General features: G+C 52.1%; 6 protein-coding genes across 6 annotated transcripts; 2 read left to right on the top strand and 4 right to left on the bottom strand.

Moving 5' to 3' along the window:
* Positions 1-393: 393 nt before the first annotated feature.
* Positions 394-2810, top strand: ACET3X_000257 (uncharacterized protein; the record flags this gene model as incomplete). Its single annotated transcript, XM_069447532.1, has 6 exons — positions 394-419; positions 557-683; positions 741-865; positions 912-1192; positions 1240-2591; positions 2643-2810. The coding sequence occupies 6 exons, from the start codon at positions 394-396 to the stop codon at positions 2808-2810; spliced, it is 2079 nt and encodes a 692-aa protein (XP_069310499.1).
* A 560-nt stretch (positions 2811-3370) lies between these two features.
* Positions 3371-3992, bottom strand: ACET3X_000256 (40S ribosomal protein uS9; the record flags this gene model as incomplete). The annotated part of the gene is made up of 4 exons (XM_069447531.1): positions 3371-3621; positions 3685-3796; positions 3860-3876; positions 3944-3992. 4 exons carry the CDS (start codon positions 3990-3992, stop codon positions 3371-3373), a joined length of 429 nt encoding a protein of 142 aa, XP_069310498.1.
* Positions 3993-4594: 602 nt separating this feature from the next.
* Positions 4595-5692, top strand: ACET3X_000255 (uncharacterized protein; the record flags this gene model as incomplete). The annotated part of the gene is made up of 1 exon (XM_069447530.1): positions 4595-5692. One exon carries the CDS (start codon positions 4595-4597, stop codon positions 5690-5692), a length of 1098 nt encoding a protein of 365 aa, XP_069310497.1.
* Positions 5693-5763: 71 nt separating this feature from the next.
* ACET3X_000254 (uncharacterized protein) lies at positions 5764-8919 on the bottom strand. Its single transcript, XM_069447529.1, has one exon. It carries the CDS (start codon positions 8891-8893, stop codon positions 5843-5845), a length of 3051 nt encoding a protein of 1016 aa, XP_069310496.1. The 5' UTR covers positions 8894-8919; the 3' UTR covers positions 5764-5842.
* Positions 8920-11954: 3035 nt separating this feature from the next.
* ACET3X_000253 (uncharacterized protein) lies at positions 11955-12912 on the bottom strand (the record flags this gene model as incomplete). The annotated part of the gene is made up of 2 exons (XM_069447528.1): positions 11955-12088; positions 12135-12912. The coding sequence occupies 2 exons, from the start codon at positions 12910-12912 to the stop codon at positions 11955-11957; spliced, it is 912 nt and encodes a 303-aa protein (XP_069310495.1).
* A 1074-nt stretch (positions 12913-13986) lies between these two features.
* Positions 13987-15706, bottom strand: ACET3X_000252 (uncharacterized protein). Its single transcript, XM_069447527.1, has one exon. It carries the CDS (start codon positions 15461-15463, stop codon positions 14030-14032), a length of 1434 nt encoding a protein of 477 aa, XP_069310494.1. The 5' UTR covers positions 15464-15706; the 3' UTR covers positions 13987-14029.
* Between the last annotated feature and the right edge of the window lie 208 nt (positions 15707-15914).

Here is a 15914-nt window from a genome sequence, read left to right as displayed (position 1 = left end):
AGTTGTGGAATGCCTCGAGGCGGACGAGACACGATTCAAAGCATTGGTAGCGCACACGCCGAGCAGCAGACAACCATGGGTCGCGCGGCAGTGCGGTGGGCAAGGAAGTGGCTATGTGGCTGTCGGGGTGCCGTGATACGTCTTCCGACGTCGGTGTGACGCGACGCGACGGTGAATGATGGAGCGCAGGGATGGCCCGTCTTGGCAGTTGCGGTCCTCCGCGATGGAAGGTGCCGTGCCTGCCCTCGATGCTTCGACGAGGACACCGAAACCCTGACAAACCTCCGCCCGACTGTGACCTTGTACACGGGGCCCCTCGGTCAGCACCCACCCCGCCATAGCATCCTTTGCACCGCGATCGTCCCCCCCGCTTCTGCGGCGCCAATTGCAACCATGGTCACTTCGCCAGCTGTTCCTGAGTACGCGCATCCTACTAGCTTTCAATCTATCCATGTCTTATATATGCGCACACCCGCCCCTCGCTCTCCATGTCCCCATATCGCCCCGTTCTGCCATGGCGCATAATCTCTGTAAACTCTCTCTGACACCACTCCAGAATCTACGAGGACGAGCTGCACTCGGCAATCGAAGCGCGCTCAGAGTCTCTGCAGACGCTACGCGAGCTGGGCCCGCCAGATCTGGTCCACCTCATAAAGCAGCCCATCAAGAATGCGACAAAACAGGTCCGTGAGACCTCCGACCGTACAGTAGCCCGCGAGCCCGGTCTGACATGTGATTAGATTGGCGTTTACCACCACGTATCCGGCGTAGACGCTTCCTCGTCCGCCAGCTTGGCTGCCTATATCAACACCCTCACATACTCGGCGCATGACAAGCAAAACAAGGTCGTCTCGGGCCTGTACTGGTAGGGCAACGTCTACTTATAGCGCAGGCAACCGCTGACCGAGCAGCTGCTACAATGCCTTCTCACGCCTGGACATGCGCGTGCAGGTCTACATTCCCGGCACAGTAGAAAGCTACTGCATCGACGAGCGCGGCGACAAGCGAGTAGCCACCGACGAACTCTGGCTGGAAACCTACCTGTGCAGTGTGCTGCGCGCATATTCCTATGCCGACGATGGCTCGGGCGACACCATCAAGAAGATTGTTGGCGTGCGGAGATTCAACCCCATCACAAGTACCGAGAGCGAACACAAGTTTCTAGATGCGGCTGAGCGCCTGTTCTTCAATGGTACGGCCAACTGTCAACATGATAGCATGTCCGCTAACGCACTCCAGGCTGGCAACTCGGATCCGACCCTGAGATCCAGGTCCCCAACCTTGTCTCAAATCACTTGACCACGGGTCTACTTGACTACATTCATACCACCGGCCGATATACCTCGGGCATCAACTTGTTCGAGAAACTACGAACTCGCGACCCGGAGATCTCGTCCTTACTAGCACGGGTATACATTGAAGCAGATGAAGAGGTCCAGGCGGTCCAGCTGCTGCACGAGGCAATCCAGGAACTTCCCATGGACTACTCACTCCTGGATTGTCAAGCCGAGTTCTGCAACAAAAAGGGCCGTGGTGATCTGGCACTTGAGATCGCTAAGAGGAGCGTCGTCTCTGCGCCTAGTGAATTTGGCACATGGGCACGCTTAGCGGAAATATACGTCAGCCTCGAACAGTGGGATATGGCGCTCTTGACTCTGAACTCATGTCCGATGTTTACCTACCAGGACAAGGACGCGCCACGCATGCCAGAACCGCAGAGAGTCTTCCTGCCAGTTATGCCGGAAGCCATGTGCGACGAGATTGAGGATTCCAACATGGACGATATGGAGCTTGTGCACCCGACGCTGAGAAAACTGCATGCAGCAGGCTTCAAGGGCACATTCCTCAAAGCCTATATTCTGCTCACCGAGATCACAAAGAAAATCGGATGGGACCAATTACTCAAGATAAGAAGCCAGGTTTTCGTCATGGAAGAAGAATATCGTCACGAGAAGACTGCACAGCAACCGCATTCTCGCAGCGCCAGCACAACAGCACTCCGCTCCCCTTCTCCGAATATCCATGCTCAACAAACAAACGGCGAACATGGCGAAGTCGAGGAGCGATCCTCTGTAGATGAATCAAACACGAACGGCGGATCATCCTCCGCGGCCGCTGAAGCCGTTCATGACCTCGAGAAGCCCGGCCACACTGTTGCCTCTGAAGTCGTAAAGGCTGGCAGCGAAGACCCTCACGCTCACGATTCTGCCAACAACGGCAACCCCTCGCAACCAAATTACACACACTTTCAGAACAAGCGTCTTTGCGAGCGCTGGCTCGACAACCTCTTCATGGTCCTGTATGAGGATCTCCGCGTATATACGATATGGCGAACAGAGATGGCACAGTACAGGCAGCAGCAACTCCTATACAAGAAGAGCAGTGAAGAGTGGGAGATTTTGGGTGAACTCGCTGAAAGACTGCATCACACAGAAGAGGCTGTCGAAGCGTACGAGAACTGTCTGCAAATCAAGTTCTCGCCAAAGGCCATGAAGGGTGTGCTGAAATTGGGCGAGGAGAGGAAACAGGTCAGAGATGTTACAGCCGCGTTGATCAGATTGGTCACCTGGCAGTATCGATGGTACTCTGAGGTGAGTTCCATTGTCCATACTATTGAAAGTGCAAGTACTGACAGAAGACAGTTTTCACCATCCCTCCTCTACACAATCCGCAAACTCATCGAGGAAGAGGGTGCTGTCAAGATCCGCAGCATCATCCAAGGCACCTCCCTACCACAACACGTCCTCGATCTCACACACCAGTATGCGGCATTGTGCGCAGCGTTCAGGAGCAGCGGTAGCGATGGTTAGCAGCCCTCGCCTCTCAAAATCTACGGCTATACCAACAACAGCCTTGACCTCTCTTAGTTGGCAAAGTCAAACTGGAGACATCTTTGAGTTAATGCATGGAAGCGCTGGTGTTGGAGATGGAAATGTTAGACCGTTAATAGAGTCTATTGCCTTCTTCATTGAACGACTGTGTGACTTGGATTCTGTTTCTTAAGTGCGGTTATGCATGCAAGAGATGGTTGCCTGGTTCGCTTTGCCTGCATCACTTTGGACATGTTGCTATCTGCCCTGAACAGATTGAATTGGCATTGGCTTGTCCTATGTCCTCACTGGGGTTCATGGTCATCTACACTCCGTATGCCCTTGTCCGTGTTCTTGCAACCAATGTATTCATTTTTATCGTCACAAGCCGCGGGATCGTATCAGGCAGCCGTTGCGCGCCATGTCACGTAACCTCGTCCTTGAGGAGTAGATAGTAGACAGTAGAAGACCCCATGAAAAAGCCCAGGATGAACACCGCTCCATGCTCCCCCATACACGCGCCGTCTTTCTTCTCCTCCACCAGCAAGCCAGTATACCGCTTAACGGTAAGACTTCTGGTACCTGGCGCGCGCACCTGGACCGCCGAACTTCTTGGGCTCGCACCGCCTGTTGTCGGCAACGAGCAGTGTGCGGTCGTACTGGATCAGAGCCTGCTTGAGCTGGTTCTTCGAGTGCTCGTCGACGTACTTTTGGTAGTAGGCGATGATGGATTTGGCAATGGCTTGGCGGATGGCGTAGACTTGCGAGGTGTGACCACCACCGGAGACGCGGACGCGGATGTCGACATCAGCTGCCCATGTTGTCAGCATTCCTCTTCCCCGTGCTTACTTGGCGCAGAGCGTCGTATGCGTACCGAACTTGTCAACACCGAGGATCAGGATGGGCTCGTAAACCTTGAATCGCAGAATCTCGGGCTGGACCTGGGAAAGAGGCTTTCCGTTAACCTTGACGAGACCCTTTCCGGCCTATAGATTTCTCGTAAGTATAATATTCGGATGCGCGCTCGGTTCGTGGCATTGCGTGTGTACCTTGCAGTGGGCGACAGCTGTTGGCGATATTTGTTAGCCTTTGTCATTCTCTTGCGTGGGTGTTTGGCGGTGGGCTATCCGTACCAGTCGCGGTCTTCTTCTTGCCGAAGCATTGCACGCTCTGGGAGGCCATGTTGGGCGACTGTGGGATGTGCGTGCGGTTAGTACGGGAGGGCGTGTCGGTTTTGCTGTCGTCGTGGAGGTCAAGTTCGTCAACGCCGGCTAGAATTGAATGTGGGTGTCCGTGCGTCCGCGATCCCTGTAAGCGATTAGCGTCCTGTCGGGCTAGCGCCGTCGAGGACACTTGCACCTCGAGGGCTCACACAGGGAAAAAGCTGAGCATGTCTAAGCATGATAATTTTCTCGTTGTAGTCGACATTGGTTTGCCTTGAGAGCACTCTCTAGTGTCAATAGTGTTCCAGAGTCCCACGCTACCGATCCATGCGTGCATTATTGAGTTGGTGGAGATTTGCCACGCCGAGCATCTCCAGGCGCTCAGGTAGAGTAGTTTCTCGGTGCCTTCGACAAACAACACATCCTGGATTTGGTGCAATATTTTCTTCTTGTTGTTGGAGGCGCGAGTCAGCGCAGCCTGCTGAACTAAGCCATCCAGCACTCCAGCATCAGAAATACGCTTGACACAAGAGTTATACCCCATCGTGAACGGACATCGGCACCCTGGCCAATACGTTTCGTTGACCTTTGTTTCCGAAAGACCACAACTGAATCCCAGGCATGTCACTCGCAGATGCAGGTCTCCGGGAGTCGCCCATCCATCTATACGTCTTTGGAAGTAACGGAGAAGGCCAACTAGGCATACCGGCAGCAGAAATAGTCAGCACACCAACTCGAGTTCCCAGCCCTACTCCTTTAGACTTCAGCGAATCTGCTGATGAGCTGAAAACGATCAAAGGTGGCGACAACCATACGCTGCTCGTCACTAAACACGGCACTGTCTACGGGGTTGGAGATAATCGCAAAGGTCAGCTGGCTCAGGAGAAACCAGAATCTCGGCTCGATCGTTTTCAGAGTTTAAACTTCAGTTGCAGCTTTGCAGCCGCTACATGCGAATCTTCTGCATTCATCGTGAGCGGAAGCGATGAGCCCGGATCTGGATCATCGGACGACTTGGTCAAAACCTACGGTTCCAACAACTGGGGTGAGTTGGGCTCAGACGATGGAAGTTCCACCCGATTCCATCTCCCAGGCAAAGTAGTAGATTTCGCAGCGGGAGTCTGGCATTATGTCGCCGTCATGGCCGATGGTTCAGTCTACGGTTGGGGAAAAGCGCGTCTTGGTCAACTTGGGGACACGCTTCCTGCCAAGGTCACAAGGGCTACCAAGATTGAGGGCATACCGTTCAAGCCGAGCAAGGTTGTATGTGGAAAAGACTTTACGTACTTAGTCGGTGACCCAATCGAAGGTCAGCATCATTTACTCGGGAAAGACAAATTCAACATCATCTCGAATATGCCAGGTCATATCAAGAACTGGAAAGACGTTGGTGCGACATGGCACGCAATCTTTGTACTATTCCAAGACGGAACCCTCACTGGGTGGGGTAAGGAGAATATGTGGCAACTTATACCATCCAACTTGCCGCTTCTAGATAAAATCGCTGTTGGATCGGACCATATACTTGCTATAACGAGAGAGGGCAATTTGATATCATGGGGCTGGGGAAAGCACGGAAACTGCGGCGATCTCTCTAATATCGCGACTAGGATAAAGAACGATATGGTCAGCGGTTTCTGGAATAACATCAGTATACCAGGCGAGATTGAGATGATTGGAGCTGGATTCTGTACGAGTTTCGTGGTCAGTAGACAATGAATCACATGAATTCCCCCAAAAATTCCAGAGCGTGCAATATGATCAACAATGTTTGCATTATCAAAGTACATAGCGAATCTACGAAAATTGAAAATCTAATCTATCCTGCGCATCTAACGTGGTGTTTCATCAAATCTTGAACTCTATCACTCAGTACCCCTCTTTAACCAAACTCCACTCCGCAACCGTCCCGCCATCAGTAGCATTCTCAGCGAACAGATTACCCCAGATACCCAAGTGCGCATACCGTCCGCTCCAAACACTCTGCTCCAGGGTAACATTCGTCTGATTGCCAACATACGTCTTGATCTCATAAGCAGTAACCGGATCCCAGGGCGCACTGATCTCCACATCTCCTGCCGTCACGTTCCTCACGTCTTCGCCAAAATCTGATCCTGGCTGGCTCTCGAATGGCGGCAGAGTAGTGTTCGAGAAGTAGATTGAGAAGTGCGAGGGCGGTTGGTTACCCCAGTCCATCACAATCTTGTTGACAGGGTAGAAGGATGAGGTACCAAGATCCACGGTGAGGTAGCTCGTGGTATTGGCGAGCTCAGGTTGCCATTTTGTGCTTGCGGCACCGTCGATGGCTGCAATAGGGAACTGGCCAGGCTTGTTTCCCTGCGGAGGTGGCAGCAGAGCTTTGCACTGAAGTATGTTACCGCCGACAGTAAGGACCTCGCCCATTGGTCGGTTACGGATCACAAGTGGTTCGTCTCCAAGCTCATATGTTGTGTTATCGCGGCCGCTGCGGGTACCGATCGTGACGGGGATGGGCTTATCGAAGTACGTCGCGTTTGCTGAAGGCAGAGTGTAGTTCTCCCGTGGCAGACGAGCTAACGTCGTATGCGTTGAGTTAGAGGTAGCGTTGATACCGTGACCCATCCAGTAAAAGGTGCGGTAGTTCAGATATGGTATCTGTGGCGGCAGCGTGGGGTCGATGTCTAGTCTATCGTAGTATAGGCCCAGGCCTAGGTACCCGAAAATGGCGACGCGGTTGGTTCCACCCATACCAGTCAGGAAAGGAAATGCAGGGTGCGTTCCTCCATTCTCCTCGACGTTATCGATCAGTTGTTCGGAATACTGATACCAAGGTGCGCGCACGTACGGCGAAGAGGAGTACACGTCGTAGGTAAAGCTTGAGCATCCGGATGGCGACACTTCATTTGCGACAACGGCAAACGAAGAGTAGGTCATCGCGGGACCGTCAAGCGACTGCTTTGCCGCGTAATAGTCGAGATTCGACAGGCTGTAGGGATTGGGGTAATGTAGCAGGTCGTCCACCAAAACAACATCGGCCTGCTTGACGGCTACTGATCCGTTCATGCCAGTATACTCAACAATGATTCCGGCGTTCTCGTTGACTGGAAGTCGCATCTTGGAAGCCTTATCCGCCCAGCTGGCGTTGGTGCTGCGTCCAAACCAGCTATTGAACTCGTTTGTCTCTAGAAAATGGCGTTGTATGAGTGCTGTAGTGAACCCAATGTTGTTGACCTGGTTGGCATACTCATCCGGATCGGTAGCATTCCACAGCTCGTACGCGTTAGAAGTTTCGTTGAAGTCCAGCAGCTGACCAAAGAAATGTGCAATCGCGTTTGAGATTGGTAGCAGGGTGTCGTTGAAGTACTCTTTGTCTCCAGTGATGATCAAGTGGTTGTTCAAGGCGAGGCTGATGTCTCCGTTGAGATGATATTCGTAGTCAAAGCAAGCGCCAGTTCCGGTACAGTTTCCGAATCGGCCGCTCGTCCATGGATACACAGCCCCTCCAGGCGTGAATCTGCCTGTTTGGTTTTTGCTCGATTGATACGCAGATTCGACATTACGCTGCGCCTGGTCAAAGTGCTCCACACGATATTTGATCACGTTCTGGGCATGCTGCGGATGTGATACTTGCACTCCCGGTGCCATCCACACATCCGCATCCCAGAAGATCATACCGCCGTAACAATCTGAGCCTAACCCGCAGACTGGTATACTGTAGACGTCGAGCTTTGTGTTGTTGTCAGCCGCGGCTACAGCATTCGGTCCGACCATGTTTGACAATAAGTAGAAAGGGTTGGTTCGTGCCATGATATGCAGCTCCCGTACGTCTGCATCCTCAGGCAAAGATCCATTCGGCAGGTGGTAATCATCGACGGAGTCTGGTGTTAGAATAGACTCCCATTCCTTTATGTGAGAGCGCACGAGCTTGTAATAGCCCTCTTCAGCGCCGGATAGTGAAGCGTTGCGCGCTGTACTCTGTGGATCCGGGAAGGCATCCGTTGACGCGACTCCAATGAACTTCGTGATCTCGGTGGGACGGAAAGCGACCAACTCAACGGGCAGCGATTGGGCAATGCTTGAGCCATTGCCGCCACTAAAGACTCCTTCTGCTACTTTGCTACGAGAAGTCAGGTTGACCCAATCGCTGCCACCCAGAGTCGAATATACGTAGGCCTTGACGTCGGTAATGTTTCCAGGACTGACAGCAGACCAAATCGTGGGGGTGTCTTCCTCGAACTTCTTATCGACAAAGTCTGAGCGAACAGCGCAATCACCGTCTAAAACATCGTAGACGGTTATATTCAGATCGCGCGTCGCCGTAAGTCTTAGCCTGACTGCTGCTTTGTTGACGTAAAGCTTGTGCACGAACATTTGATAGTCCACATCGACGGTCCCGTCTCCAGCGCCCCCCGGCTTCCAGTTGTATCGCCAGCTCGCTATTCCAGCCTTTACATCCAGACTCGACACGAAATCTGAAATGTGGTCGGGATTGACCGACGCATTCAAGAATTCGCCGTTCGCTTCAACGACCAGGCCACTCGCGTGTGGTATGCCCGCAGTAAAGCTCTCCCACCCATATTGATACAGCCAAGGGTAGTTTGATCCGTTTGTTCGTGGTTGGCTGTTCCAGAAGCCTGCAATTGTTGAGAAAGTCTGTCGTCTGCTGAACAATGGCCACCCGCTTATGACATCGCCATCCACCGGCTCGTCGACTTCGAAAAAAGGTCCCGCAGAGGCCACATTGATGCCAAAGTATCCGTTTGCAAGCGTCAAGCGCGATTGATAATGGCCTTGGTCCAGAGCATGCGTCGCTATAACCCAGTTCTGGTCATCCCAAGTTACGTTCCTGAACTGGTCATGCTCGCTGCTAGTGGAGCTCACAGCCAGGCGTGTTGAAGCTAAAAGCGCGACGGCAGCCTGATGAAATTTCATCGATAGCATATCCCACTATCGAGAGAAGAATAGAGTCCTGACGACGGACCAAATCCCGACGCGTCCAGGCACGCCCGCTTTAAAGCAGGTACAAGGGCATGTCGATCATTCACATGGCTGGCACTGGAGACGGCCACGGGGCGCCACCCGTTCGTCTTTCTTACCTTTTTCTACACCGCTAGGCACGAGCTAGCTCTTCCGATCGCTCGTCATGAGCTTGCTTCGTGGACGCTAGTCCCCTCGCCCGCCATCTTTGTGGTGCAGACTTTATCGGTCTGTACCAAGTAGAAGAGAGTGTTGAACAATGCGGTTCAACAAGTCAGCCGTTGGAAGCGCCGTCTGGCGCATGTTGAGGACGCGTCAGTCTCGAACGCTCCAGGCGATAAGACGTGGAACATTCGGGATCCTGCGCGCATGACGTCATGGCTGACTTTCCAATAAACGCTAGACTTGTTACCTCGTTGAGTCGTGCGATCGCATCGCACCAGCAAGGCTCCGAGGAGTTGAGGTTTATTACTATCGTGAATTTCTGCGACTGACATCAGCTTCAGGTGTCAAAGTTGATGCAGTCGCAATCTTCACCTCCCCGCTCTTTCGGCGGCTGAGCCAAGCGATGACAAACCACCCGTGGACAGAACGTGACACTCCCAGCTGAATGACCACCGTCCATGTCCAACCCACCAACATGGCCTCCCGCATCGTCTCAAAGATCAAAAGACGCGCGAGGAAGACTACCAACAGCATCTACGCACCGCTCGATGCCGGGTTACGTACGATTCGTCTGCTGCACCTTGAGCCGGGTGCCTGGGGGATGTCATTCGGACAGAGCTTCAGGAAACCTCCATTGCACAGGCTCGAGGCCACTACGTCACCATCTCGTACACATGGGGTGAGGAAGGAGTCGGTCGTCCAGTAGTGATAAGATGTAACGGAAAAATCGTTTCTATCTCAGAAAATCTTTTCACAGCTTTGCGTAAGCTTCGGCTGCCTGACCGTGTAATCCTGCTCTGGGCTGATGCATTATGCATCAACCAAGCAGACGATTCGGAGCGGACTCAACAAGTTGGCATGATGGGCGAGATATACAGCAACAGTCGAGAGACGGTCATCTGGCTTGGCGAACCAGCGCCTGGTGAGGATGTTGGCTTCCGCTTTCTGAAAGATCATGCTTCTCAAATCGCATGGAAAGGTGATTCCAGTGACAACGACCTACGGGATGCATTCATACGCGATTTCGAGCATTCGTGCGCGACAGGACCATTGGTCGCATTTGCCGACTCCTCGGTCACATACGCAGGGCCCGACATCTTTGGTGCGTTTTGTTTGATCCAGGACTTTGCCGAGGACCAGGGCCACCCTCTACTCAATCTACTGGATCGCAGCAAAGCCACCATATCGGAACGAATCGAGTATCCCAAAAGACATGCCCTAGTCGCCACAAACTCGCGATGGCACGAGTCTAGATCTGTCAATGTATGGGATGGTCTCACGAAGTTGATGAGTAAAGCTTGGGTGCTTCTCCCTGATATCTTCTTTTGGGACAAATTAATAACAAAGTTGGCAGTGGCAGCGAATTTGGGTCATTCAAGAGACCGTACTATCAAAAGTCGCCACAGTACATTACGGCATGCTTTCATCGCCCTGGTCGATGTTCGCCAGGGCTGCTGTCAAATATGTTCAGCAGCGTCACACCATGTGCCTGGACCTAGCCGGGACGCTGTATGGACAAGGCACTTTGGACCAGTTCAGTGACTTCGTGCTTCGGATTGAGGAGACAAGACTATGTCATCAAAGTCTCCTTGACAACGTGTCGCTACTGGATCTACTGTGGAAGTTCCGGCCCCTAGAGGCAACCGACAAACGAGACAAAGTCTTTGCTCTTATTGGGCTCACCACGAATTGGCTAAAGCTACCAGCACTAATTCCTAATTACAGCAATGATGCCGCGACAACTTTCATTCAAACTACGTGGAGTAATTTACGAAGAGCAGGCTCACTTTCAGTCCTCGCAGGTGACCTCGAAGCTGTCCTTAATCGCAAGCGCCTCGAAGGTTTACCGTCGTGGGTGATGGACTGGTCGCTGCCATGCCTACCCACGGAGATAGAAAGAGTGGGCTCGTTGCATATGTACAACGCGAGCGGGAACCTTGCAGGCTCGGTTCAATACCACCCCGCAAATCAGGCTCTCGAGGTTGAAGCTGTTTACATCGACCATGTGTCTACTGTTGGCGAGGTCAGCCGACACACGCAAATCAACGATACACGTGCTGTGATTCGAGCTTGGAAACTACTCACCAAATCCGTTGAAGAAGATGATAGAAGATACCCCACTGGAGAGTTTTACGAGGATGTCTTTTGGCGGATACTGATTGGAGATCTGATACATACGGGTACTGCTCTAAAATCTCGCGGGATCAAGAGTTCCTACCGTCGAGCTACAAAGGATGACTATGACGCTTTTCGGGCGTGGAGTATGTGGTCTCGGTGTATCTCGCGAGATACGTTCTCTCGAACGGCGTCATTCTCACAGCGCCACCTCAAAGAAGGCATATCCGGTATCCATTACGCTCTCAAAACTGCAACAGCCTCCCGGCGCTTCTTCCTCACGAGGTCAGGGTATATGGGCATCGGCCCAAGAACGACCGTCGTAGGTGACAGCGTATATGTTTTCAAGGGCAGCGACATCCCTTTTATAACCCGAGGAGGTGGACTAGCTGTCGCAGATGGTGGTAGAAATTCTTCCGCCCCTGGTAACTCCAGTTTGAATAATTGTTCTCAGTTAGTAGGTGACTGTTTTGTCTATGGGTTGATGGACGGCGAGGCTTTCGCAAAACCGTTCGCGCAGATTGGCAAGCTTAACCTAATTTGATCATCCAACTCACCACGTTCCCCAAGGTTGACCCTAACTTAATGCTCCAAATGTTTCTAATGTCTCGAGCTAAGAATATATATACAGGGGAACGAATTGACTCTCACCCAGCGGGACCAAATCTCACAACTGTCGCAACGGCGCATAGGTCGAAGCCTGTGTCTATGCGCAAGGTAACAATGCTGCCACAAGCGTGGTAGCCTACCACTGGCGCTCCGCCTTCAATTTTCTCCACCAGTCCCTCACCATCCAAGCATCAAATTCAGTGATCTCCATTGCGCTGCCAGCCATCATAATGAAGTTAGTCTGACCCTGAGGTACCCAGTCGTAGAAGTCTGAATTATCGTTAGCACCAATCATCAAGAAAAGGACACGACATACCTAGAAGACCCAAGCCATGGCCCATCTCGTGAAGCAGAATGTGAATGTTATCCTCATTGATGTTGTCGAAGAAGTAGTCCTGACCAATTTCCTGGCCCCAGTTGTATCCATAGCCGCCTACTTGACCCTCAAGACTCTCGTCGAGCCAGAGGCTGATATCATAACGGCTGGTCTCGCCGCCAGGGCATTGGCTCATATCGCCATCGAGATGAGCGCCACGGTAGCAGCGGACATCGCATTCAGGCACGCCGTCGGCATCAGCTGTGGTGTAGATGTCGAGACCGGTAGTGTCGCCTTCGACGAGGTTCTTGTTCTTGACCGCATAACCAACAACGTCGACATTGAGTTTGGTGAGCGGAAAACCTTCGAACCCAACGAGCACATCGAACCACTTCTGCATCGAGCGCTGCAGGGCTTTGACAGTAGAGGCCCGCGCAGTCGCGGTGCTTTTGCCAGAGTGGTTCCAGCGAACGCAGTAGTTAATACTGCCGTTGTTGGCCATCATTTGGTCGATGATCCAGTTCTTGTCCTGGAGACCTTGCGGGTTTTCCTTCATGGTTTGCTTCCAGACCTGGTCCAAACCAGTGGTCATGCTAGCGGGCGGGTTCCATGTTGTCGCCTTGGGGATAGTCGCGCGGGAAGTAAGGTCTTCGGCGCGGGCAAAGACGCTGCGCTCTTCGAGGGAACAGAAGCGCCTGTCAATGTGCTTGATGGTTGGGTGTGCCAGCGCACCCAGACCGAATGTCGAAAATGCGACGATGGAATTGAAGTTCACCATGGTGAAACTGTAAACGAATGACAATGAAGAGAATGTGAAAAGCAGAAACGAAACGAATGTAAGTGGTTGGTATGTTCTGTTACCAAGAACCTGTAAGCACACTTTATTATACTAAGTATATTGTACATCGGACCGGTAGTTCGTATTAATTCATGTACGATGGTGGCTCTGATGCGCCCTGGGGTGATGGGTCGAGTCGGATATTACAAACCGGAACAGGATCGTTCTAAGTCCTCATTTCGTAATGCGAGATTCGTGCTCGGGGAGAGAATTGCTACGTTTGTTTCGCGGATATCATCCACATGAGGCTGGGCGTTTCAGTTGCTCACGGCTTCCCATGTTATGAACAGAGAGCGGCGCGTGCTGATCCGACGGCAGGTGCCGAAGGAAATTTCTCCGTGAGGTGCACGATGCAGAAGACACGAATCGCATGTTTTTTTAGTCGCTCGCTCATGATGCCTAGCCGTGCGCTTCGTGCATGTGAGGTAATCCCGTTGTAGCAATTGCGGCGATGAGTCCAGCTAAGACGATGAGACTCCGCGGGGAGGTTCCAAGCTGCGCCCCATGTCTGGACGAGCGCCTCTCACTGCTTGATCATTCTGCCACATCGTCAAAAGTGGATATGGCTACACCAGTTATATTCTCCACAATTTCATCCCTTCCCATCCTCACGCCTGTCTGTTCAGCCTATGCCTGCACTTTACTTTATTTGAAAGCTCTATGCTTCCCATACTACACACGTCCTTAACGAGGCGCGCCGCCACATAATGACGCCAGGTTGACGCGATTATTCCGGACACAGGACCTCACTCTTCGAAACCACCAGATGCACCCTCTGGACGCAAGTGACTTTACCATCGGTTGTGATTTTTCTCCAGATTGTCTGCTTATCATTTCGATTCATCACGTTTCCACAGAAGGGTAGAAAAGAGGAAAAATATACGATCTTGCGTCCTCATGTCCGTCAGTTCTAGGTTACACAGGGCGCTGAAGGAACCCCAAGAACAAGTCTTAACCTGTAGACCGTCGATACGAGACGAAACATTTCACTCTACGCTCATCTGTTGTAAACACTGTGCTTCGTTGTAATGGTATGTATACAAAATACTACATCTGATCAAGGAGTCGCAGCTCTCTTCATGCCAGGATATCTTCTCGTCTCATGGACAAGCCGGCCCTTCACCCACACGGCAACCGTGTTTCGGTCATCACCACTATACACCCACTTCTCCACCTTGTCAGACCAACTCTCCCAGCCGAACACATCGACCGGGCCTTCTTCGAACGCACCATCCTGGCAACCTTGCTCGCTGACAGTACCGAGGCAAATCATCTGTGCATCCCACTCCTTCCCAACCTCGAATCCACCAATCTTATCTTCCATCCCTACAACCGCTGCACCGCCTCTTGTGGCGAGATACAAAGCTTCTTCCGTCGAAAGCTTCACTGTGTCGTTTGAAGTCTGGATGCAGAGATGCCGCGACACCCATATCGCTTGCCGTACGTTCTCTAATATCGAGGGCGAGTTACCACCTGAGACATCCGTTCCCAGACCAATCGTGTGTCCTTCTTCCAGCAGTGATCGAATTGGTGCACATCCTGACGTGATTGCGGTATTTGACGCTGGGCAGTGCGAGATCTTGCTCTTGCGCTCTAAAATCACCTTTCTCTCCTCGTCCGAGAGATGAACTGCATGCGCCAAGATTGTCTTGTCTGTCAACAATCCATACGTCTCGTACACATCCGTGTAACTCTTGCTCTCCGGGAACAACTCCTTGACAAGCTCAATCTCGCCTTTATTCTCCGAGATGTGCGTTTGGACATGTGCATCTGTCTCTTTCGCTAGCTTACCCATAGCAGACAGACAATCTCTTGTACAGCTAGGCGCGAAACGGGGTGTGATGATGGGTTTCACAATCTCGCCTTTTGGGTCGATGGAGCGTATGTAGTCGATGCTAGCTTTTGAGTCTGCATAACTGCTTTCTGCGCTTTCGTCTCTGTAGTATTCGGGGCTGAGGTCACTGTTCATACAGACTCTGCCTACAAGCGCTCTCTGACCTCGCTTCAGACAAATGTCGGCAAGGGCGTTGGTGGCTGGCACATGGATAGTGGCAAAGTATGCGGCTGTCGTTGTGCCGTGTGATAGTGTCCGCGAAACGAAGTTTTGGTACACGCGGTGTGCAAGAGACACGTTCTTGAATGAAGATTCCATGGGAAATGTGTACTTCTGTAACCAATCCAGTAGTGTGGTCTTCCCAAAAAGGCCGGTATTGGGATGTTGAGGTGCGTGGACGTGTGTATCTATGAAGCCGGGGAAGAAGAAACCAGATCCATTGATCTCGACAATCTGCGCGTCAGCCCAGTCGTCTCCCTTTTGCTGGATAAGACTGGAAAGGCTACCATCTTGTACATTCCGTTCGACGAAACGAATTATGCCGTCTTCGTCTACGCCGATTGCGCCATGTTCTTGGATCTCAAGTTCAGAGAGTGATTTGCTGTGAACAAAGGGGCCGGTGTAAATGGTTTTCGATATCGGTGCAGATGCTGCCATGGTGAATTTTTTATATCCTTCTACTGTCTGGGAGTTCCTTCTCTTCAAGTAACAAGTTTCGGCTTTCCAGCTCGTGGAAAAGTAAAGACGTGTTCTAGCCGCGGCAATTGTTCGGAGCAGATGCCGAGACGCGGCTCCAAGTGGAAAACTTCGTGATAAGGGGCGTAGGCGTAACGGATGTTGGATTCACACAAACAGAAACCGTCGAAAGTTTGGCACAAGAAGCAAGAAGCAAGAAGACAATCAAGACAAGAGCAACAGGAAGCGGGTGGCACAAGCAGTACTTATCTGTATCAGTTGCCCCAAGTAAGGACCGCCAGATCCGGTTAGCCGCTCGCTAATGTCTCGCACGTGTGGAGCGGAGCGAAGCCGCCAGGGCGATCGGCGGACTCCGATGCTAGTTAGCAGAAGCAACAAATGGGCGTTTCGCTCTCACAATCTTGACCCAGGC

This window comes from Alternaria dauci, chromosome 1 (genome assembly GCF_042100115.1).
Source record: "Alternaria dauci strain A2016 chromosome 1, whole genome shotgun sequence".
Taxonomy (NCBI): domain Eukaryota; kingdom Fungi; phylum Ascomycota; class Dothideomycetes; order Pleosporales; family Pleosporaceae; genus Alternaria; species Alternaria dauci.
Note: the sequence above shows the minus strand (reverse complement) of the source record. Positions and strands in the feature narration are given on the sequence as shown.

Coding starts and splice junctions, on each gene's coding strand:
- ACET3X_000254 (XM_069447529.1), bottom strand. CDS start 8,893: ATGCTATCGATGAAATTTCATCAGGCTGCCGTCGCGCTTTTAGCTTCA.
- ACET3X_000252 (XM_069447527.1), bottom strand. CDS start 15,463: ATGGCAGCATCTGCACCGATATCGAAAACCATTTACACCGGCCCCTTT.